This window comes from Oncorhynchus masou, chromosome 16 (genome assembly GCF_036934945.1).
Source record: "Oncorhynchus masou masou isolate Uvic2021 chromosome 16, UVic_Omas_1.1, whole genome shotgun sequence".
NCBI lineage: Eukaryota > Metazoa > Chordata > Actinopteri > Salmoniformes > Salmonidae > Oncorhynchus > Oncorhynchus masou.
The window spans coordinates 27,306,530-27,332,033 of NC_088227.1; the positions used below are offsets into that span (position 1 = coordinate 27,306,530).

The 25,504-nt window shown below is 41.7% G+C and overlaps 1 protein-coding gene across 1 annotated transcript; it reads left to right on the forward strand.

Moving 5' to 3' along the window:
• Positions 1-25,045, forward strand: snx3 (sorting nexin 3). Its single transcript, XM_064991369.1, has 4 exons — positions 1-242; positions 21,840-21,935; positions 22,080-22,204; positions 24,019-25,045. The coding sequence occupies exons 1-4, from the start codon at positions 81-83 to the stop codon at positions 24,122-24,124; spliced, it is 489 nt and encodes a 162-aa protein (XP_064847441.1). The 5' UTR covers positions 1-80; the 3' UTR covers positions 24,125-25,045.
• The last annotated feature ends 459 nt before the right edge of the window (positions 25,046-25,504 follow it).

Sequence of the window (25,504 nt, forward strand, 5' to 3'; positions counted from 1 at the left end):
ATAGGGGACGTCCCAAGGATCCAGAATAACAAGGACCCAAACGGCAGGGCGATTGCGGCTAACCAAGCTAGTGGGGAGAAATGGCTGATACCATAGCTGATACAAGGAGGCTATTCTCCAAGCCTCAGAACTTGAACGACGCGTATGGACCCCCAAGTAACTTTCTAGAGATTGATGTGAGCAACCCTGAAACGATCGGTGTCGGGCGGACCAGGTTTACCACGTATGAAATAAGACTGAAGGTGAGCATACAAGATAGCTAATCAAATAAATAGGCAAACCATTAGCTTGCTCTTTAGGGCAGTGGACCTGGTCAACTTCATAAAGGGGATTGAGTTTAGTTAGGGTTACACTAAGAAAGAGACCAGTCAGATGTAGACAATATTCGAATGGTCAAATCGGGTAACTAGCTTTTAGCCACGGAGTAGGTAGGTAGTTGTTAGTAGCTATAACAAACAGTTAGTTAGACGGCGGATTTAGTTGTTTTTTTTTAACTAACATACTTGGCATTTAACCAATTCAGCTCTGTATTAAAAATATTAAACTATTTCTGACGAGGCTATCAAAGCAGTGTTGATACAATATTATTTAAATGGGCCTCCAGTTTTGGTCGATAGCCTAGCCAGGTAGCTAGCTAACTGTTAGCTTCTCTGACTTCAGGAATGTGAAGTCAATGGAAAGTTACAAATATGTTGTTGACAGTGGGTCTTGTTTTGTGTCCTGTTTGCAAGAGCCTCATGGCCAAATGCCATGGAGCCATATAACTAACTAGCTAGTTTGTATTGTCTTTAACGAATTAATTGTTTTACAAACCGTTAACAGATCCTTGTGTTCCAGCCACACCCCTGTCATAGAGTGTAAATGGTAGATAGAACATTATAGTCCCAAACTCATTAACTATCTACCATTTACACTCTATGACAGGGGTGTGCTCAACAAGGGTGTATTTTAACACAATAAAATGGTATTTTATGCTAAGTCTCTACCCAAAAGCAGAGCTTGGAGACCAGCTCCCTCACTCAAGAAATGTTGCCTCTCTATGCCTCTACTCGGATATTGAGAAATACAGATGAGTCCCAGTGTTTTTCTCTCCCCCTCTCTTATTAGTCATAGCAATACTTTTCCAATAAAGGGACTCTCTGTGTAAAATACAGTTCTATGACATTTTGGTGTACTGAAACTACTGGCCAGCTTCTCTGGAATGAAGACTGGATGTTGAGCCAGACTCCGCATCAGCGAGCCCCACAGTCTACTTACCCATGCATTTCCTTTCTGCTCTGCTGAGGTGGGGGCTGGGGGGTTAAACAGTACAGATGCATGTCCTCACAAAGCTAGACCTCCTTGCTTCCCTCTGGTGGGGAGAGGATTGGACGGGAGGAATCGAGGAAGTACTTTTGAGATTCACCTCTGGTATCATCCATATTTATAAACTACTATGGAGAGTGAAAGTCAGTCATCAACTGTTTCACCCTCAAATCAGTCGCTATTGATTGCTTGTAAGGAAAAAGTTACTCAACATGTCATCATGACAATAAAGATTGACAGACTTAATGAATGGGGTATAACACAATTTTAAAACCTGTCTGAAGCTTGTTCAAATTTTATATGAAAGCTAAAAGGTACCAACTCAATACCAGTTACCAACACAACACTTTTTAAGGCTGCTGAAAAGGCTCTAGTTTTCATCCTCTACTTTTATGCTATTTGTTTCACACCACTATTTCCAACACAGAGTGCATAATACAAAACAAATTACCAGAATTATTGCATTTGAAGCAGTACATCAAGAGCTAAGCATGTTATCACCGTACCACTGTCAACCCTGTGATTGTCTGGGCTGTCTCTCGTTGTTTTCAGTAGCGTGGTGGTTTAGCGCAGCATGGCCCTATAGTATTTATAGCTTCCCCCTACCTAGAGAAGCCCGTCTGCGGGCATTAGAGCTGAATATAAGGCTACTGTACTTGATTAGCGTGTAATAATTAGCATATGCGTGTAATCAGCATTTATTGTGCGCCTCATGGCCCTCTGTGACCCTGCTTTGCATAAGAGCCAGGGATAAGAGGAGCATCCCTCACTTCTCAACAAACGTGGTGTCAACTTTGCTTCGCTTCTCTCCTCTTTCCTTTCTTCTCCCTTTCTTTGGAAGTGTTTTACTCCTGTTTCTAAAGGCGTTTAGACTATACCAAAAGGTCTGCCTGGTACCTTGGCCAGCTTGGAATGCTTTGCAGTGTTGCTTGTGTTTCGGGTTCTCTCACCGCTTAGCTATAATATTTCCCCCTGTATTTATGCAATGAAATGTTAGTAGATCAACCCCCCCAGTCCCTCTCATCACCTCCCATCCCATGGCTGTGAGAGCCCGTACGGCCATACTGAAAGTCTTCTTAATCCCCTCATTGATAGGGGAGAAGAATGAATCAGGCTGGTTTGAGGAGAGGGGAAGGCTTCATCCCCGTCCTCGTATGGGCTCCCCCACCTACTCCCACCCCCCTGGGGAGGCCACAAAAGCACCCCCTCGCTCTCCATCCACCATAGCCCTGCATCTCCAACGTCCCTCGCCCAGCCTAGTCCAGAGAATAGTCACCTTAGTCTATGAGGACTCTATCAAATCTACTCATATGACACCTGACCTTTAACAGGTGAAATGTGTGCTTTGCTTTTGTCACCTCTTCACTGCTATGCCTCCTATAGGCTACCTTCTATACTTTGGGTGTGTTCGTAAATTCAATCTGGAGTGCCAGAGTGCGCTCTGGGCATTTGTAAATTCAGAGCGTTGTCAGATTGTCCATTCGTAAATTCAGAACGTTTCGCTCTCTGAGAGGTTCAGAATGCACACTGGACGCTCTGACCAACGAGTAGGGTTGAGCCGAGCGTTCTGACCTCACAACGGCAGTCAAGCACCCAAACTAACTGGCTAACGTTGGCTAGCTTGCTAGCTACTTCCAGACACAAATGAGAGAACACTTCATTTTACTCGCCCCTGCAGAGCTAGTTAGGCAGTTTTATGTTATCCAGAGCGTTGGTGACTGTAACTGTGCTGCTGGCAGCAAATTAATTACGCTTTTTTACCAACGTTTACTGACACCTGCCATATTGAACAGGTGTTGAGCGTTCGTAAATTCATCAGTTATTCTGCGCTCTGGCACACTCAGACGAGAGTGCTCTGAAATCAGAGTAGATGGCCTGAGTGTGTTTTGGAACGCACCCTTTGAGTTCCTGTTTCTTTGGTTCCTACTACTCCTTCTGTCCCCACTTCAGTATCTATGGTAACTGTTGCACAACTCTTTCAGACAAGTAGTATTATACCTTAATCATGTAATGGTTTGGTAATATGTTAATTTCTGTGATATTACGGTGTTAGCTGATATGGTCCTATTAAACATTTTCATGGTCAGTGCAGAGGTCATTTTATGGTCACTCGTGTGACATTTCATGGTGAAAGGTGACATTAGGGTCCCTGTGATAGAAAGTGTGACCAGTCAGTTGTTTAGGCCTAATTGATTGAATATCAGAAACTGCGTTGTGTGTTGCAGATGGTGAGTTTCTCTGCTAAAACCAGCATCATGTCCTTAAGTTAACCTAGAACTCACGTGTGCAGATTTATAAACCTGAAAATGTGGTCTTGTGTAAAATAATAGAATGTTGTCTTTGGTCTTTCCGTTTGTCATTTGTTATATTTAAACGGTGTCTTCTGCTAATAATATACTGTTCAAATAAGCCCCCTGATAATAGAAGGCTATTGCTAACATATTGGATAGCCTAATTGGTAGTTCACTTTCATGGGCTTTAGTTCAGGGTATTTTTTTACGTGTCTTGAATGTTGAGGAGATGCTCTCTTCACAGTCCTAATGTCTCTCAATGATTCAGTTTGATGTGAGGGTGAGAGGACTTTTCTCTCGCACTCTCAACAGAGTAGTGTATGTTTTTGAACTCGGGATAACGGGGGGGGGAAAGCTTCACCACCAACATTAGACCTTGCCTTTGGTAGCCTCCATCTCCCCCTTCAGAGAGCACACAGAAGAGTGTGGACTTTGGGATCTCACTTTGTTTATGGACAGACGGGAGCATGTAAAAAGGCTTCTTACTACAGCTCTCTCTCTCTCTTCCAATCCTCCACCTCTCCACTCCCATGGCCTCCCCCACTTTCTTTCTCTCTTCCATTTTGGTCATTAATAAAATAGGGAGGGGTGGCGGTGGAGGGGCCTTGTCAAGCACAGTCAAGTATAATCCAAACTCTACACCATCCTCTCTGACAACTATTTTAATGGAAATGGGGAACATATTGTATCAAGGCTACCATATCCTACTTGAAATGACAGTATCAAAAGTGGGAGTTGATACTATGGCAACAAAGCAGCTTTCTGCCAGCTAGGCGAGTTGGAGAGAGTCGAGGGAAGGCTGTAGGGGCGAGAGAGGGAAAGTGCACAGGGGAAACAACAGAGAGGGGGAGACCCACGGCCCCAACGCCATTGTTCTCTCCTCTTTCCCTTTTAGAATATGATGCGATGAGATGGTATTGTGCTGCCATTTTTCATACTTTTTATTTTTGAAAGGGAGAGCTAGGGGAGGGTAAGAAGGGGGCAGGGGGGGTTAGGGATGCGGCACTCTCGAACTTGACTTAATCCATCCTGCTAAAAGCTAATGCATAGGCGGCCTTGAACCATTTTCACAGGAGAGGGGTGACCTTTCTCTTGAGGGGTTTGGGCTCTTTTCTCCCCCAAGTCTTTAATGAGCTATGGTATTGTCTCTTCCTACACATGATGTTTCACATGCATTTCTAATGCAGCGGTGGGTTACTCAAGGGTTTCTATTCCTGCGATGTGAAAGCTTTTAGTAGGCCACTGGCTCAGTGAAGTGTAGTTGGAAGTTGTGTATTTTTGTGTTGTTTATGAAATGGACCCTGTGCACTCACTTGCTGAGGCTTACGTTTCTCTCGCTCTGCCTTGCTTTGTCTGTCGCGCTTTGTCTGTCGCGCTTTCCCTCTCGCTTTCTCGCTCTCTGTCTGTATGAAGCATAACCTAATCACCATAGTCTAGGCTGTTCATGGAAAAACTACTTACACGATGTTATAGCAGTAACTCAAACTTTAATCACTTTTTACATTATCCTTTCCGTTGTAATTCATTCTTATCTTGTCTAACTGCTCAGGTCCAGCTAGGTATTGTATTTCAAAATGCATTGTCATTGTGATTATTCAAAATGAGCATGGTACAGGTAACTGCCAAAATAAAGGAAACACCAACTTAATATGGCGTTGGTCCACCACGAGTCAGAACAGCTTCAATGCACCTTGGCATAGATTCTACAAGTGTCTAATTCTATTGGAGGGATGCAACACCGTTCTTCCATGTGAAGTTCCATCATTTGGCGTTTTGTTGTTGGTGGTGCCGCTCCAGCATCTCCCACAAGTGTTCAATTGGGTTGATTTCTGGTGACTGAGACGGCCATGTAGTTTACGTTGACTTCCCATATTCTGTTTTCGCAGTTTTCAGGGGCTTTGTTAGAGTTCAGAAATCTGCATTTTCAAAACGCAGACCATCAAAAAATCCGCATTTTATACCATTTCACATGTGTTTTACATTAAAAGTCAAGTTTTTTTTTGCTTCAATAGAGTCGTCAGGTAGCTATAGTTTTCTTTCACAGAAAATACATTAGTGCAACACATTCGGCAGAATATAGCTTTAATTTTTATCAGATGACAACACAAATGCAACGCTATTTGGCTAGCATACACACACATACATTTGTTTACAATAAAAAAGCAAGGTATTTCTGGCAAACTATGCATGGTCATCATATTTCTAATGTTTATCATATAAATGTAGTCATGTACATTTCCTAATGTTTTGCTTGATGTTAATCTTGCATTTAACTGGAGAAAAGTAGGCTACACTGAGAAAAATACAGGAGAAATGTAGCTTCACATCAGTCAGAGCGCCATGCCTGCTGATAAAATGCCTATTCGTGAATTCTCATCCGAGTGGAGAAGTGCAGCTGAAGCACAAAATTTGTCTGATGCCGAGCAGAAATTTAAAATAAGGAGCATTTTAGATCTGAGCTTACAAAACGCAGGAACACATTTGTTATGCATTTTTCTTTTCTCTGAAAAACAGAATTCTGAGTTAATACAACTCCTGGTTTTGTTTTTCCAGGTTTTCGCTCAGAAAAACATTTATTTATTTATTTATTTTAAATAGAAAAATAACCAAATTGGGTGTTCTCAGTCCGCAACTGTGTTTAAACTAGAGGTCGACCGATTATGATTTTTCAACGCCGATACCGATTATTGGAGGACCAAAAAAGCCAATACCGATTAACCTCTTGAAGCTATGTGGCACTATTTTTATGTTTCGAAAATTACGTTCCCAAAGTAAACGGCCAATTTCTCAGGACCAGATGCTAGAATATGCATATAATTGACAGATTAGGATAGAAAACACTCTAAAGTTTCCAAAACTGTCAAAATATTGTCTGTGAGTATAACACAACTGATATTGCAGGCGAAACCCTGAGGAAAATACAATCAGGAAGTGCCTCTTATTTTGAAACCCTTCTGTTCCTATGCATGCCTATCCTCCATTTTTAAAGAGATATCAACCAGATTCCTTTTTCTATGGCTTCCCTAAGGTGTCAACAGTCTTTAGACATAGTTTCAGGCTTTTATTTTGAAAAATGAGCGTGAAAGATCACATAGCGTAAGTGGATAGGTGGGGGTTCTCAGAGTGAGTTTTTGCGCTACAGAGTAGTGGCCATTGTTCCTCCCGCTGTTATTGAAAAACCTATACACTTGGTTGATATATTATCGAATATATATTTTAAAATCTACCTGAGGAAGGATTATAAAAAACGTTTGACATGTTTCTGAAGACATTATGGAGACTATTTGGAATTTCTGTCTGCATTGTCGTGACCGCTCTTTCCTGTGGATTTCTGAACATAACGCGACAAACAAACGTCGGTATTTTGGGTATAAAAATAATCTTTATGGAACAAAAGGAACATTTGTTGTGTAACTGGGAGTCACGTGAGTGAACACCAAAGATCATCAAAGGTAAACGGTTAATTTGATTGCTTTTCTGATTTTCGTGACCAAGCTTCCTGATGCTAAGTGTACATAATGCTATGTTAGGCTATCGATAAATTTACACAAACGCTTGGATTGCTTTCGCTGTAAAGCATCATTTCAATCTGAGACGACAGGTGGATTAACAAAAGGCTAAGCTGTGTTTTGCAATATTGCACTTGTGATTTCATGAATATGAATATTTTTTTGTTATATTATTTGACTGTGGCGCTATGCTATTCAGCGGTTGCTGACGAAAATGATCCCGCGACAGGGATGGGTAGCGTCAAGAATTTAATCGGACATTTTTTTTCAAATTGTTTTATTTGTAATAATGACAATTACAACAATACTGAATGAACACTTATTTGAACTTAATATAAAACATCAATAAAATCAATTTAGCCTCAAATAAATAATGAAACATGTTCAATTTGGTTTAAATAATGCAAAAACAAAGTGTTGGAGAAGAAAGTAATATGTGCCATGTAAAATATGTGCCATGTAAAAAAGCTAACGTTTAAGTTCCTTGCTCAGAACATGAGAACATATGAAAGTTGGTGGTTCCTTTTAACATGAGACTTCAATATTCCCAGGTAAGAAGTTTTAGGTTGTAGTTATTATAGGAATTATAGGACTATTTCTCTTTATACCATTTGTATTTCATATACCTTTGACTATTGGATGTGCTTATAGGCACTATAGTATTGCCAGTGTAACAGTATAGCTTCTGTCCCTCTCCTCGCCCCTACCTGGGCTCGACCCAGGAACACATCGACAACAGCCACACTCGAAGCATCGTTACCCATCGCTCCACAAAAGCCGCGGGGAATAACTACTCCAAATCGAAAAGCGAGTGACGTTTGAAACAGTATTAGCCCACACTCAGCTAACTAGCGAGCCATTTCACATTGGTTACGCCAGTCATTAGGCTGATAGGCTTGAAGTCATAAACAGTGCTGTGCTTGCGAAGAACTGCTGGCAAAACGCACAAAAGTTCTGTTTGAATGAATGATTACGGGCCTGATGCTGCTCAGTCAGACTGCTCTATCAAATCAGACTTGATTATAACATAATAACACACAGAAATATGAGCCTTTGGTAATTAATATGATCGAATCCGGAAACTATAATTTCAAAAACAAAAAGTTGATTATTATTTCAGTGAAATACGGAACCGTTAGGGATGCCACCTGTTCTGTATTTTATCTAAGTCTAAATATTCTTGCAAATTGCAAATTAGTTCGCAATGAGCCAGGCAGCCCAAACTGTTCCATATACCCTGACTGCGTGCAATGAACGCAAAAGAAATGACACAATTTCACCTGGTTAATATTGCCTGCTAACCTGGATTAGTAGTTATAACTAGTGATTATGATTGATTGTTTTTTATAAGATAAGTTTAATGCTAGCTAGCAATTTACCCTGGCTTCTACTGCATTCGCGTAACAGGCAGGCTCCTCGTGGAGTGCAATGGTTAGTGTTGGACAAGTTAACTGTGCGGTTGCAAGATTGAAACCCCTGAGCTGACAAGGTGAAAATCTGTCGTTCTGCCCCTGAACAAGGCCGTTCCTAGGCCTTCATTGAAAATAATAATGTGTTCTTTAACTGACTTGCCTTGTTAAATAAAAGGTATAAAAAAGACAAATACATTTTATTTATTTTTTATTATCGGAAATCTGCGCCCAAAAATACCGGCCATTCCGATTAGTCGGTCGACCTCAAGTTTAAACCACATCAGGAGACCACGTTTTGAGGTAAAAATCTAAGACATTTAGAATTTTGGTTGTAGTTACCATTTAAAGAGCCAGTGAGCATACTTATTGGCAAGTGTGTTTCTAAAAATTTGATTTCGGTCTTGTTTCCTCAACGATTCAGCATTTGGTGAATGATGTTTGTCCTCAACACTAGATGCAGAAGCCATTTCAATTCCTCAAAATATGTAATGAATTTTGCCCTAGAATGTGTTAGTTGCATAATTTTACATCAAAGGTCTTTGGTGCAGTATTTCACAAGTTTAAAAAAAATGTGCGATGTGTTGTCATATGTTAACAAAGTTGGAGCTGCTGGACAGATGTGTCTCACAGGCTATGCTATTGGATTGAGAGCAATCACCGCAGATGGGCTCATGAGTGGCGCTGTGGTCTAAGGAACTACGTCTCAGTGCCAGAGGCTTCACTACAGTACACTACCCTGGTTCGAATCCAGGCTGTATCGCAGCCTGCCATCATTGTGAGACCCATAGGGCGGCACACAATTGGCCCAGAGTCATCTGGGTTTGGCCAATGTAGGCCGTCATTGTAATTGTAAATAAGAATTTGTTCTGAACCGACTTGCCTAGTTAAAGGTTAAATACATTTAAAAAATGTTTACCTCATGTTAGTGGGTAAATGGACATTGTCAAATCAAAACCAAACCTTTATTTATGGATGTTCCAAGCTCCGTCGTAGACGAGACTGACTTATTACCAAAATTATACACATTCTAATACATTTTGACTTATCAGTTATTCATGACTCACATCGTTGCCATATAAGCAGTTTTCAACGGGTTATGTTGCTTTTTAATTCAAGTGAGCACGCAACACCAGCCAAAGACATTATTTGGTTAGTGGTGTTTCTGTAGTGCTCATGTGATTTCAGAGTTTGCAAAACAATTGGCTACTGGATTGTTGCAAATAAACATGATATCCTTCTGCCAGGTAGGCATAGGCTCTTTTGTAGTTAACATTTTTAATTGACAAGATTTTTGGGAAAGCCTTTCCATCAGCCAGCAGACAGTTATCATTAGCATTATCACTAACGGCGACACAAAGTGAAGACGAGACCGGACATATGAGCGCACCACACACAGACGGGGGCGTTCCTGTGCCGTTTCGGAAAGTTGCAGGAAAATACGAATCGCAGATGCATTTTGTTCATCTTTTGTTATCAACTTGGGCACATTAATTGTAAACCGTTTTTAAATTGAACCTTTATTCAACTAGGCAAGTCAAGCTCTTAGAGATCGGGCTACTTTTTTCAACATTCTGTTAAAAATCGCGCAACATTTCAACGTCCTGCTACTCATGCCAGGAATATAGTATATGCATATGATTAGTATGTGTGCATAGAAAACACTCTGAAGTTTCTAGAACTGGTTCAAATGGTGTCTGTGACTATAACAGAACGAGTTCCGTGGTCAAAATCGCCAGAAAACCTGGTCACAAAATCGACGGAGAAAAAATCAATCCGCCAGTCCATGTATTGTCTATTGGAAGGAAAAATACTGAAGGCTGAGAATACAGTTCCTACAGCTTCCACACGATGTCGCCAGTGTTGTGATTTCGATTCAACTAAATCGTTGGTCATCTGAGTAATAGCCACATTCGGTTGTCAAGTCCACAGCTGTAAACAATGGAACCGGAAAAGTTGACTACGTTTCCCAAACTTGTGCCTATTGAATACAGATCGCTCCGTGATCAATTTGATTGTTTATTAACGTTTAGTAATACCTAAAGTTGGATTACAGAAGTAGTTTGAAGTGTTTTGTCAAAGTTTATAGGCAACTTTTTTAATTTAAAAAAATAACGTTGCGTTTAAAAAATGTGTTTTTCCTGGATCTGATGGTCTTCATAAATGGACATTTTGGGTACACAAGGACCGATTTAATCGGGAAAAAAAGACCCAATTGTGATGTTTATGGGACATATAGGAGTGCCAACAAAGAATCTCGTCAAAGGTAATGAATGTTTTATATTTTATTTCTGCGTTTTGTGTAGCGCCGGCTACGATAATTCCTTTGTTTACGTCCCCTTCTGGTATTTCGGCGTGTTGCCTGCTATCAGATAATAGCTACTCGTGCTTTCGCCGAAAAGCATTTTACAAATCTGACTCGTTGGCTAGATTCACAACGAGTGTAGCTTGAATTGAGTACCCTGCATGTGAATTTTAATGAACGTTTGAGTTTTAACGAGTGCTATTAGCATTTGGCGTGGCGCATTTGCATTTATTGTTGGCAGGGGGTGCGGTTGCGTCCCGGGTGGGCCAGACAGGTTAACTGCCTTGTTCAGGGGCAGAACGTCAGATTTGATCTTGCAACCTTTCGGTTACTAGTCCTAAGCTCTAACCACTAGGCTACCTTCCGCCTCAAAATGAGTTTTAGAGTAAGTTCAATACATTTACTTGATTTCCTACTAAGTTCAATACATTTTTGAATATTGTTGTATTCCTTTTTAATGTCTGCATTCTGTCTGTTTTCTGCTACACAGATTTTCTTGCGCCCTACAGAAGGCTTATGACCCCTCCCTCCTATTACTCACCCCTATCCCACCACTGATCTGTGATAGTGAGAGAAACAAAGTGTGCTTTTTGAATAACTAAAGAAATAAAGGTAGGCTTCGATTGAACTAAAGACATTATGGGTTTAGGGTGGTCCAGGGTGTCTCAATCAATACCTTAGTCCGTAACCTGAGTCATACACACACCACGCCCTCAGCCCCCACCCAAACCACACCCCCCCAGCCCCAACCTACAGCCAGGTGTGAAGAGGACAGAAACCTGATCTTTGACTTGTAGAGCTCCCACGCACTGCCTCTTTACATGGGGAGTGGTGGTGTTCGTGTTTGTATGTGTGAAATTAGAAGTGTTTGTTTGAGACCGAAAAGTGTGGGCGAGCTGACTACTCACCTTTCACCTGACTTGTCCTCTCTTCCTCTCCTCTCACCGTTAACGCCAATCTCTTAATCATAGGTTGCGATGGGGTGGTGATTGAAAGCGCAGGTGACTTTCATTTTCTCTCTCTTTTGTCCTGAGCATTGAGGTCCAGGCAGGGGTGTGGACCAGCAAGCCCAAGATTGAACATTTGGAAAGTGTAGTTTGAGTGTACCAGAATTGTCCAAAAGTTAAGTGTGTGTTGTGCAGCTTGTTTGAGAGTTTTCTAACTCTATCACCTGTTTCTCCACACACAGAGTTCTGCTCGTGTGTGTTTTGTGTGGGAGCGTCGGGACTGGGCCTGATGGGATTAGCGTCTCGGCGGTGGCAGATTACCTGTAACCATGATCTGTTGTCGTGGGGATTAACTTCCCAGTGTTCCGTGAAGCGTTCCGTGCTGTGAGGTACCAGAACACTGGGGGACAGCCCACTGAGAGGGAAGGCAGTGGCTACAGCTGAGGGGCTCTTAAACCTAGGCTAATCCCCTTCTGTGACCTGAGAGGAAGGAGGGGGTGGCTGACAACCTCACCTGGAGACAGAAGGGAAGGAAATAAGAGGAGAGCGAATGGCTGGGTAGACAAATGAGAGAGGACATACAACTACAGAAAGAAAAAGGGGGTAAGGAGAGGTGAAGGATGGGAAAGAAAGGTGTAACTAGAGAGAAACATTCCTTCAGTTCTCCGTGTAGTGTTCTATACCTTTTTCCCTCACCTTGTTCTTTGTCCTCCATTATCAACTGTCAGAAGAACCCCAACATGAGGCAAAATCTTATTTTTCAGCCACTTTTAATACTTGTTCTGATATTACCATATTGACTTCATTGTAGTTTTTTGTGGTAATAAAAAAATTAGCAATTGTTATTTGATAACTTGAATTTATTATTTTCAAATCCTTCCAAAATAATTCTCTCTTCTACCTCATTAATGTAGAGTAGAAAAATCCATAATTTTAAAGAGGTAGGGCAAAAAGAGAGGAACAGGCAGAGAAGAGAGGACAGAAGAGGAGAGTATGGTTCGTGTTTTTCCCAGTAAAAAGACTCAAGAGGGGTCTCAAGGGCAAAACAGTGACTTATTATAGGAGAGGGAAAATATGAAGAGGAGGGGACGGGGGGAGAGAGAGCGAGGGAGACCATGAGAACGAAAAGGCCACTTCTGCTCTTTCTTAATTAGTCCCCCATAGTCCATGTAGCCCCCCTCCCCTCATCCCACCCATTTATTAATCTATTTACTCAGCGTGCCAGCTACCTATCCATCTCTTTATCACACTGACACACTCCTTCGTTCTCCTGCTCATCGATCAGTCTGCCACTGCTCACACACATCGCCCTGCATTCATCCATCCAACAGCTCAATGGTTTCTGCTCTTGTGGCTCTCCATGAATTCTGACCTTCTGCGATTGCTGTCTATGGGGAAATGTTCTTTTTCTCTCCAGGTTGTGTATTGTGGCTGGGATGGCCACAGGATGCTGCTGTCATGACAGGTGAAGAGCTTTGGCATTGTGTTCTAATGTGCTGCTGTACGCTTCAGTGGTGTATGTCAATGTCGAAACATTTCATGAAATGTAATCTCCAGTGCTCATTAACTAGCACTACGCGCTCTCTCTCTTTCTCTCAGCTCATCCAAAGTGCATCAGACCTTGGTGAGCCCTGTAAGAGCAAACTTTTATTCTTCAGTCCTTAATACAGGATTTCAATTTCCAATTGAATTTTCTATTTGTATGGCTCTTAACAAAGTCATTTGCCACAGAGTACCTAACACAAGGCTAGGCCCAAACGGCACAATGGCAAGCCTGTGTCATTCACGCTGCATCTACTCTTCGTAGCCAGTGTGTGGTGCGTGTCTCTGGGACAAAATGGCTGCTGTGTAGCACTTGGTTTACTACACAGTAGTGGTGGAAGGGTTGATGGTACCATAGTGTGTTGTGAGACCTATTGAAAATTAGTTTTTGTAAATCCCAGTCTAGTATCAATATCATCACCGGGTTTTCCCCAAAGAATGTAAGAAGGTGCTGTGTCAGACGCCTTGACTTTTTCCACATTTCGTTATGTTACAGCCTTATTCTAAAATGGATTATAGAAATAAAAAATCCTCAGCAATCTACACACACTACTCCATAATGACAAAGCAAAAACAGGTTTTTAGAAATTGTTGCAAATTTCAAAATAATAAAAAACATACATTATTTACATAGGTATTCAGAAACTTTGCTATGAGACTCGAAATTGAGTTGATCATCCTTGAGATGTTTCTACAACTTGATTGGAGTATACCTGTGGTAAATTCAGTTGATTGAACATGATTTGGAAAGGCACACAGCTGTCTATATGACGTCCCACAGTTGACAGTGCATGTCAGAGCAAAAACCAAGCCATGAGGTCAAAGGAATTGTCCGTAGCGCACCCGAGACAGGATTGTGTCGAGACACAGATCTGGGAAAGAGTACCAAAATATCTGCAGCATTGAAGGTCCCCAAGAACCCATTGGTCTCCATCATTCTTCAATGGAAGAAATTGGGAACCACCAAGACTCTTCCTAGAGCTGGCCACCCAGCCAAACTGAGCAGTATTGTGTGTAGGTTTAGAATAAGGCTGTAATGTAACAAAATGTGGAAATGGGGAAGGGGTCTGAATACTCTGAATGCACTCTATGTATATACAGTTGAAGTTGGAGGTTTACATACACTTAGGTTGGAGTTATTAAAAGTTGTTTTTCAACCACTCCACAATTTTTTTGTTGAACTATAATTTTGGCAAGTCTACTTTGTGCATGACACAAGTCATTTTTCCAACAATTGTTTACAGACAGATTATTTCACTTATAATTCACTATCACAATTCCTATGGATCAGAAGTTTACATACAGTAAGTTGACTGTGCCTTTAAACAGCTTGGAAAATTCCAGAAAATTGTCATGGCTTTAGAAGCTTCTGATAGGCTAATTGACATAATTTGAGTCAATTGGTGGTGTATCTGTGGCTGTATTTCAAGGCCTACCTTCAAACTCAGTACTTCTTTGCTTGACATCATGAGAAAATCAAAAGAAATCAGCCAAGGCCTCAGAAAAAATTGTAGACCTCCACAAGTCTGGGAATTGCTCCCAATGATGAACCAAACGCCTGAAGGTACCACGTTCATCTGTACAATTAATAGTACACAAGTATAAGCACCATGGGACCACGCAGCCGTCATACCGCTCAAGATGGAGACGTGTTCTTTCTCCTAGAGATAAATGTACTTTGGTGCAAAAAGTGCAAATCAATCCCAGAACAACAGCAAATGACCCTATGAAAATGCTGGAGGAAACGGGTACAAAAGTCTCCACAGTAAAACGAGTCCTATATCGACATAACCTGAATGGCTGCTCAGCAAGGAAGAAGCCACTGCTCAAAAACCACCATAAAAAAGCCAGACTACGGTTTGCAACTGCACATGGGGACAAATATCGTACTTTTTGGAGAAATGTCCTCTGGTCTGACGAAATAAAAATAGAACTGTTTAGCCATAATGACCGTCGTTATGTTTGGAGGAAGAAGGAGCGAGGCTTGCATGCCGAAGAACACCATCCCAACTGTGAAGCACGGGGGTGGCAGCATCATGTTGTGGGGTGCTTTGCTGCAGAAGGGACTGGTGAACTTCACAAAATAGATGGCATCATAAGGTAGGAAAAATATGTGGATATATTGAAGCAACATCTCAAGACATCAGTCAGGAAGTTAAAGCTTGGTCGCAAATGGGTCTTCCAAATGGACAATGACCCCAAGCGTACTTCCAAAGTTGTGGCAAAATGGCTAAAGGACAACAGTCAAGGTATTGGCGTGACCATCACAAAGCCCTGACCTCAATCCCATAGAAAATTTGTGGGCAGAAATGAAAAGGTATGTGCGAGCAAGGAGGCCTACAAGTTTGGACACAAGTCATTCAAGAGTTTTTCTTTATTTTTACTATTGTCTACATTGTAGAATAATAGTGAAGACATCAAAACTTTGAAATAACACTGTATGGAATCATGTAGTAACCAAAAAGTGTTTAACAAATGCATTTATTTATATTCTTCAAGTGTGTCTTGAATTCTAAATAAATCAGACGGTGTCACCATTTTTAAAGCACCATCACACCACCACCTCCATGCTTCATGGTGGGAACCACACATGCCGAAATCATCTGTTCACCAACTCTCACAAAGACATGGCGGTTGGAACCAAAAGTTTTAAAAAATTGACAGATTTCCATGGTCAAATGTCCACTGCTCATGTTTCTTGGCCCATGCTAGTCTCTTCCTATTATTGGCGTCCTTTAGTAGTGGTTTCTTTGCAGCAATTCGACCATGAAGGCCTGATAAACGCAGTCTCTTCTGAACAGTTGATGCATTTCTTTGGGCTGCCATTTCTGAGGCTTGTAACTCTAATGAACTTATCCTGTGAAGCAGATGTAACTCTGGGTCTTCCTTTCCTGTGGTGGTCCTCATGAGAGCCAGTTTCATCATAGCGCTTGATAGTTTTTGCGACTGCACTTGAGGGAACTTTCAAAGTTCTTGAAGTTTTCCGTATTGACTGACCTTCATATCTTAAAGTAATGATGGGCTGTCATTTCTCTTTGCTTGCCATAATAGGGACTTAGCCCTATTTGGTAAAAGACCATCTTCTGTATACCACCCCTACCTTGTGACAACACAACTGATTGGCTCAAATGCATTAAGAAGGAAATCAATTCCACAAGGCACACCTATTAATTGAAATGCATTCCAGGTGACTACCTCATGAAGCTGGTTGAGAGAATGCCAAGTGTGCCAAGCTCTCAAGGCAAAGGGTGGCTACTTTGAAGAATCTCAAATATAAAATGTATTTTGTTTTAACACTTTTTTGGTTACTACATGATTCCATGTGTTATTTCACTAGTTTTGATGTCTTCACTGTTCTACAGTGTATGGAGAATAGTAAAAATCAAATAAAAATCTTGAATGAGTAGGTGTCAACTTTTGACTTTTTTTTTTAAAGCAGACATTGACTATCCCTTTGAGCAAGGTGAAGTTTTAATTACACTCCATCCCTACAACGATACAGGTGTCCTTCCTATCTCAGTTGCCAGAGAGGAAGGAAACCGCTCAGGGATTTCACCATGAGGCCAATGGGGACTTTTCTCCTATCAAAGTCATTAAACTCTGAGAATGGATCAACATTGTAGTTGCGCCACAATACTTACCTAATTGACAGAGTTAAAATTAAGCCTGTACAGAATAAACATGTTAAAAAACATGCATCATGTTATCAATAAGGCACTAAAGTAAAACAAAACGTGTAAAATAATTAATTTTGTCCTGAATCCACAGCGTTATGTTTAGGGCATATCCGACACATCACTGAGTACCACTCTTCATATTATCAAGCATGGTGGTGGCTGCATCATGTTATGGCTATGCTTATCATTGGCAAGGACTAGGGAGTTTTTGTAGGATAAAATACATTTAATAGAGCTATGCAAGGCAAGATCCTAGAGGAAACCCTGGTTCAGTCTGCTTTCCAACAGATGATGGAAGAGACATTCACCTTTCAGCAGTACAATAACCTAAAACAAGGCTATATATACACTGCTCAAAAAAATAAAGGGAACACTAAAATAACACTTCCTAGATCTGAATGAATTAAATATTCTTATTACATACTTTTTTCTTTACATAATTGAATGTGCTGACAACAAAATCACACTATCAATGGAAATCAAATTTATCAACCCATGGAGGTCTGGATTTGGAGTCACACTCAAAATTAAAGTGGAAAACCACACTACAGGCTGATCCAACTTTGATGTAATGTCCTTAAAACAAGTCAAAATGAGTCTCCGTAGTGTGTGTGGCCTCCACGTGCCTGTATGACCTCCCTACAACACCTGGGCATGCTCCTGATGAGGTGGCGGATGGTCTCCTGAAGGATCTCCTCCCAGACCTGGACTAAAGCATCGGCCAACTCCTGGACAGTCTGTGGTGCAACGTGGCATTGGTGGATGGGGCGAGACATGATGTCCCAGATGTGCTCAATTGGATTCGGGTCTGGGGAAGGGGCGGGCCAGTCCATAGCATCAATGCCTTCCTCTTGCAGGAACTGCTGACACAATCCAGCCACATGAGTTCTAGCATTGTCTTGCATTAGGAGGAACCCAGGGCCAACCGCACCAGCATATGGTCTCACAAGGGGTCTGAGGATCTCATCTCGGTACCTAATGGCAGTCAGGCTACCTCTGGCGAGCACATGGAGGGCTGTGTGGCCCCCCAAAGAAATGCCACCCCACACCATGACTGACCCACCGACAAACCGGTCATGCTGGAGGATGTTGCAGGTAGCAGAACGTTCTCCACGGCGTCTCCAGAGTGTCACGTCTGTCACGTGCTCAGTGTGAACCTGCTTTCATCTGTGAAGAGCACAGGGCGCCAATGGCGAATTTGCTAATCTTGGTGTTCTCTGGCAAATGCCAAACGTCCTGCACGGTGTTGGGCTGTAAGCACTACCCCCACCTGTGGACGTCGGACCCTCATAACACCCTAATGTAGTCTGTTTCTGACCGTTTGAGCAGACATGCACATTTGTGGCCTGCTGGAGGTCATTTTGTAGGGCTCTGGCAGTGCTCCTCCTGCTCCTCCTTGCACAAAGGCGGAGGTAGAGGTCCTGCTGCTGGGTTGTTGCCCTCCTACGGCCTCCTCCACGTCTGCTGATGTACTAGCCTGTCTCCTGGTAGCGCCTCCATGCTCTGGACACTACGTTGACAGACACAGCAAACCTTCTTGCCACAGCTCACATTGATGGGGTTGTAGACTCCGTCTCATGCTACCACTAGAGTGAAAGCACCGCCAGCATTCAAAAGTGACCAAAACATCAGCCAGGAAGCATAGGAACTGAGAAGTGGTCTGTCGTCACCACCTGCAGAAACCACTCCTTTATTGGGGTTGTCTTGCTAAATGCCTATAATTTCCTGTTGTCTATTCCATTTGCACAACAGCATGTGAAATTTATTGTCAATCGGTGTTGCTTCCTAAGTGGACAGTTTGATTTCACAGAAGTGTGATTGACTTGGACTTACATTGTGTTGTTTAAGTGTTCCCTTTATTTTTTGGAGCTGTGTGTGTGTGTGTGTGTGTGTGTGTGTGTGTGTGTGTGTGTGTGTGTGTGTGTGTGTGTGTGTGTGTGTGTGTGTGTGTGTACAGTGGGGCAAAAAAGTATTTAGTCGGCCACTAATTGTGCAAGTTCTCCCACTTAAAAAGATGAGGCCTGTAATTTTCATCATAGGTACACTTCAACTTTGACAGACAAAATGAGAAGAAAAAAAATCCAGAAAATCACATTGTAGGATTTTTAATGCATTTATTTGCAAATTATGGTGGAAAATAAGTATTTGGTCACCTACAAACAAGCAAGATGTCTGGCTCTCACAGACCTGTAACTTCTTCTTTAAGAGGCTCCGCAGTCCTCCACTTGTTACCTGTATTCATGGCACCTGTTTGAACTTGTTATCAGTATAAAAGACACCTGTCCACAACCTCAAACAGTCACACTCCAAACTCCACTATGGCCAAGACCAAAGAGCTGTCAAAACAAACAAAATTTTAGACCTGCACCAGGCTGGGAAGACTGAATCTGCAATAGGTAAGCAGCTTGGTTTGAAGAAATCAACTGTGGGAGCAATTATTAGGAAATGGAAGACATACAAGACCACTGATAATCTGCCTTGATCTGGGGCTCCACGCAAGATCTCACCCCGTGGGGTCAAAATGATCACAGGAACGGTGAGCAAAAATCCCCGAACCACACGGGGGGACCTAGTGAATGACCTGCAGAGAGCTGGGACCAAAGTAACAAAGCCTACCATCAGTAACACACTACGCCGCCAGGGACTCAAATCCTGCAGTGCCAGATGTGTCACCCTGCTTAAGCCAGTACATGTCCAGGCCCATCTGAAGTTTGCTAGAGAGCATTTGGATGATCCAGAAGAAGATTGGGAGAATGTCATATGGTCAGATGAAACCAAAATATAACTTTTTGGTAAAAACTCAACTCGTCGTGTTTGGAGGACAAAGAATGCTGAGTTGCATCCAAAGAACACCATACCTACTGTGAAGCATGGGGGTGGAAACATCATACTTTGGGGCTGTTTTTCTGCAAAGGGACCAGGACGACTGATCTGTGTAAAAGGAAAGAATGAATGGGGCCATGTATTGTGAGATTTTGAGTGAAAACCTTCCATGAGCAAGGACATTGAAGATGAAACGTGGCTGGGTCTTTCAGCATGACAATGATCCCAAACACATCGCCCGGGCAACGAAGGAGTGGCTTCGTAAGAAGCATTTCAAAGTCCTGGAGTGGCCCAGATCTCAACCCCATAGAAAATCTTTGGAGGGAGTTGAAAGTCCGTGTTGCCCAGCAACAGCCCCAAAACATCACTGCTCTAGAGGAGATCTGCATGGAGGAATGGGCCAAAATACCAGCAACAGTGTGTGAAGACTTGCAGAAAACGTTTGACCTCTGTCATTGCCAACAAAGTATTGAGAAACTTTTGTTATTGACCAAATACTTATTTTCCACCATAATTTGCAATTAAATTCATTAAATCCTACTTTTTTTCTCATTTTGTCTGTCATAGTTGAAGTGTACCTATGATGAAAATGACAGGTCTCTCATCTTTTTAAGTGGGAGAACTTGCACAATTGGTGGCTGACTAAATACTTTTTTGCCCCTGTGTGTGTGGATGGACGGACGGACGCTGTAGTTGTTTACCAAGACTACATTGAATGTTCCTGAGTGGCCTCAGCTCCAGTTTTGACTTAAATCGGCTTGAAAATCTGTCAAGACTTAAAAATGACTGTCTAGCAATGATCAACAAACAACTTCAGAGCTTGAAGCGTTTAAAAAAAGAATGTGTAAATATTGTACTATACACGTGTGCAAAGCTCTTCGGCTTACCCAGAAAGACTCACAGCTGTAATCATTGCCAAAGGTTATTCTAACATGTATTGACTCAGAGGTGTGAAGACTTATGTAAATTTAGATTTCTGTGCTTCATTTTCTATCGATTTTGCAAAAATGTATACAAATGTTTTCACTTTTTAATTATGGTGTGTAGAGGTTTTTATTTTTTTATCTATATTGAATTCAGTCTAAGGGGTATGAATACTTTCTGAAGGCACAGTAAGGCAAACAAAAATCTTAAGATTGCAGGAAATGACAGTTATGGGTGTTAAATAAATGCAAAAATCTCCATGCCTCGCCAGCACTACCATAGTAAAAATCCTGGGGAGAACCCTGCATCATTTAGCACGGACTCATACTTCACACGATCTACAATGCTTTAGTTCTCTCCTGGGTTCTATTCGTTACGGATACCGTTTAAGAACCAAACGGAACAGGGACGGATCTACCTGAATTTGTCCAATAAAAACTCATGTTTTACATTTGCAATAAACAGTTTCTGTTGTATATTGTTTTGCAACAGAGTCGGTGTAATGAATACTCCCCTGGAGTGGTCCCTAGTGTTATTTAAACTCTTTAAATCTTTGACCTTAGTCTGTTTACCCTACAGTGCTCTGGTTCCCCTTAACCCTGTGTGCAAACAGACTCCATCACATTGTGGTACAGTAATTCTTATGCAATCACATTTTTACGTTTTAGTCATTTAGCAGACACTCTTATCCAGAGCGACTTACAGGAGCAATTAGGGGTTAAGTGACTTGCTCAAGGGCACATTGACAGATTATTATTTTCTTCTTCTTCACCTAATCATCTCAGGCATTCGAACCAACAACATTTTGGTTGCTGGTCCAATGTTCTTAACTGCTAGGCTACCTGCCGCCCCCAATCAGAATCACCCAAATCTTCAGTTTATCTTCTGTTTCTGAGACCGCATGGCAAAGCAACAAACAAGTTAGAAAAATCCAACGCATGAGAAACACAGCACGTACTGCAGCCTTGTCCGGCCGTTGAGTCGCAATAGTGCGGATTGCCTCCCATTTCAAATGAAAGGACTTCTGCCGGAACGCATGCATTTTAACGCAGTTGGTTTGCACGGGGCTTATGTATTTTATTTTTTTATCCCCGTTTTTTCCCTTAGACCAACCTGCCCATCTTCAAGCTGAAGGAGTCTCGTGTGCGGAGAAGGTACAGCGACTTTGAGTGGCTCAGAGGGGAGCTGGAGAGAGATAGCAAGGTGAGCCATCTATGGGGGGTGTAAAGCAGTCTCGGTACACTTTAAACAGAAAAAGGGAAATCCAAACAGAGAAACAGAACAGTAAAACCGCTAAAAGTTTTTCACTTGGTTTATGCCACTAATGTATGTGTGTGTTTCTCTCAGGTGGTGGTCCCCCCTCTCCCCGGGAAGGCTCTGTTCAGACAGCTTCCGTTCCGAGGGGACGATGGGATATTTGACGATTCCTTCATCGAGGAGCGGAGAGCTGGGCTGGAGCAGTTCCTCAACAAGTGAGTTTACACAGTCATCCCTAGATCCTCTGCTTCCTTGAATCAGGGTGTTGCTTTGTGATATTACTACTTTTTGATTGATGTCAGGCGTGTGAGAGCGTACATGTAAGCATGTGTGTTTGTTAAACATATCAATGTAGACACTTTCAGCTCAATCTTAACCTTAGGAGTCTATGAAACACTTAACATAAATCAGTTGATCAATTAGATTCCCTCTCTCGGTGTTTTAACAGACTGAACACACACAGCCAGATATGTCGTCTCCCCCCCCTCCTTAATTCTCCTTCATAATTACCTGGTAAACGAACAAGAAGTGTGTCCCTTAGTACTTCCTACCTTCCTACATTTTGTTTTATTTTAGATGTGTAATTTATGATAATTGTGTCTCAAATTACAGCAAGTGGTTTCCTGAGGCATGGTGTGTGCACCCCTGCTTATTTTTTACCCCAAGGTGTTCTCACCCCCATATCGAGAACAATAAAAGTTAGAGTGGGACTGTAATTATTTCCTTTGATTGCAGACTTGGTTATTATCTTTGTTTCATGTGCAAATGTGGCGAATGCTACCTGTTAGAATATTAAGTATGTAAAACCATACATTGGTTTTTCAAGGGAGCTGAGAATATGTTGGTAATTAAGATTTTTTTATTTGTATTTTTCTTTCAATTAAATGCTACTGTTGATCATAGCATTGTTTAGACTTAATAGCTGCACAGTGGAATGGAGCTGGTTCGCTCTGCTGTTTTATAATCTGTGATTGAGTGCATTGTGAGAGGAAAACCCTTTTCCTGGAGGTAAACAACCCAGCAGAGGAGGAGAGAGCAGCACAGTGAAGTTTGGAGGGAAGTTAGTCGGCCATGTTGTTGAAAAACGAAAGGTGAGATTTGTCATCAGACTTGGGATGGAGGAGTGGGGACAGGGTCGGGTGCGATTTAGAGGCCAGGTGAGATACAGTTTAATTGAACCCTGCCAATCAATTTATTTATTTATTTATTTATTTTTTAGTCGGGGAGTGTTGGGAGGGGTGGGGCTCATTTAATGGCAAATGGAAGCCTCCTCAAATCCTCTGTCATTGTTCTGTTTGACCAGTACGTGAACCCTTGGTCATGCTTGGCTTTCAGAAATATTTCTCATTTTAGACTGTAGCTGAGAGTACGTGGGATGATGAGTACGGCAGTCATGGAAAATGGGTCTATCTTTCAATTTTTTCTTTCTTTCCCCCTTATTTTCTTTTCTCTCCCTTTTACTTTGCTTCTATACCTCTACCCTCTACCCTCTACCTGACCTCAATGGTAATTCTTGCTCTTAATCAAATTCTCTGGCTCCAGATGTAACATGGAGACTTCATCAATTGCCAATTTAAAATAACAGTTATTAAAGGTGCTCCCTATTCCCTCTCCATGACCATCAGACATAGGTCAGTGGTCTTCCAAAATGCACTTGACCTGACCGTTTGGACATTGAAAGAAATTGAAAACAAACCTGCTGAAAATGTGGGCACATTTTGTTACCCTCCTGAAAACTTTTCAGTTTTATAAATCAGGTGAAAAGGAGACTGGAGTAGTACTTGACTGTCCAATTATGGTCAATGTCTCTCGCGGTGCGCTCTCATGGAAGCCTTATTTATGTTCCTTATGAGAAGGAAGAGGAATAAGTAAGGAAGTCATTATGGTCAAGGATTGTATTGACAATGTTTCCAGAAATAAAATGTATGAACAGAATGTGTTCTTTGTTAGCATGTACTTTGTAACCATGTCAGACAGACTGTAACAACAGGTATTCATAACCTCTGTCTCTTCCTGTCTTGTGTTTCAGAGTGGCTGGTCACCCTTTGGCTCAGAACGAGCGCTGCCTGCACATGTTTCTACAGGACGAGTCTGTGGACAAGACCTATACCCCCTCCAAAATACGACAAGCCTAAGAGCAGGACCACCACTCGGCCCGGCCCACAACCCAAAGCTCTCTCTACTGCTAACGGTCCTACTCTGCTCTGACCAAAAACACTTCTATGATATTTACTCTTTCATTTGTAATCACTTTCTTTCTGTCTTTTTATTTCCGTTTGATTAGTGATCTCATGTAATGCTCATTTTCAACTCTCGATTGGATGAAACTAAGAAATGGTCCCGATGTGGTTGAAAATAATTTATATATATTTTCTTTTTTTGTCTCAAAATACCACTAACTTTGGAATTTTACATTTATCTGTATTTATCGGTTAGGTATGTCTTGGATATTTTAATTTTAAAGAAATATAAAAAATACCTTTCCATGTACGCAAACCTCATGTTTAAACCCCATACATTAAGCACTGTTTCCACTCAATGTCCAATTGGAATGATTGTCCTCACCGCCATAACTTCGACTTCACACACTTTGTGGATGGTCCCCTGACTCTGAAACAGTCCCTGAAAAAAAAACAATCCCTGAAGAAACGAGCTCAGACTGGGGGAAATATAATGACGTCAGTGATATTCTGGTCGGAGCTCTAGGATAGTGCCAGAGATTCCGACCGGTATTTCTGTGTGGGATGACTATTAAAAAAAAAAATAATAATCTATAAAATAAAAAAATCCCATTTGATGCTTGCATTCCCAGTTGTCATGAATGCACTTAAATCGGAGCTTTCCGAGTTGTCTTGTACGCACCGTCAGTGTGTACTACCAGCCAGCACTTCCCCTGTTAGTTAGCCTGTAAATTATTTTCTAATGAGAAATGCACCACAGAGGGGAACCCCACAGTTTTTCTACCGACTGACCGTGCATGTGCGTTGATGACGTTTGTATACTGCTGTGCCATTTTGTTTATTTTGAAAGTTTTTCAATAAAACAGGTCAAACGCACTCAGACGCATGAGGTGATGGTTTTCCTGAATAAAGATTTCAGTGAATTCACACACATTTTGGTCCATGCTGCTTCTGATATACAGTTGCCCTGCCATGGCAACCTGCTGTACACCGAACTCCCTATGAACCCTGTTTTTCTCCACTTTAATTGGATTGAACGACATTGATCGCTACTAATGATGTTGTCAATGGTACTTTAAAAAAAATCATTATGAAAGCCAATATAACGATAAAGCCCTTGATTCATTGGACAGCACTTGAAACCCCTGAGCCAATGTGTTATTATTACAGTTTCTCCCAAGGTCTCATCTGGGGCATTGTATTTGCCATGACTCAATATGCACTCTACTGCAGTCTAACTTTAAAACTCATGGCATTTGTTCTCATTGGGGTTTCAGGGAATTGTACCCTTCTTTCTGGTTCACATTCACGTGGTTTGGATTCCAAAACTCCCTT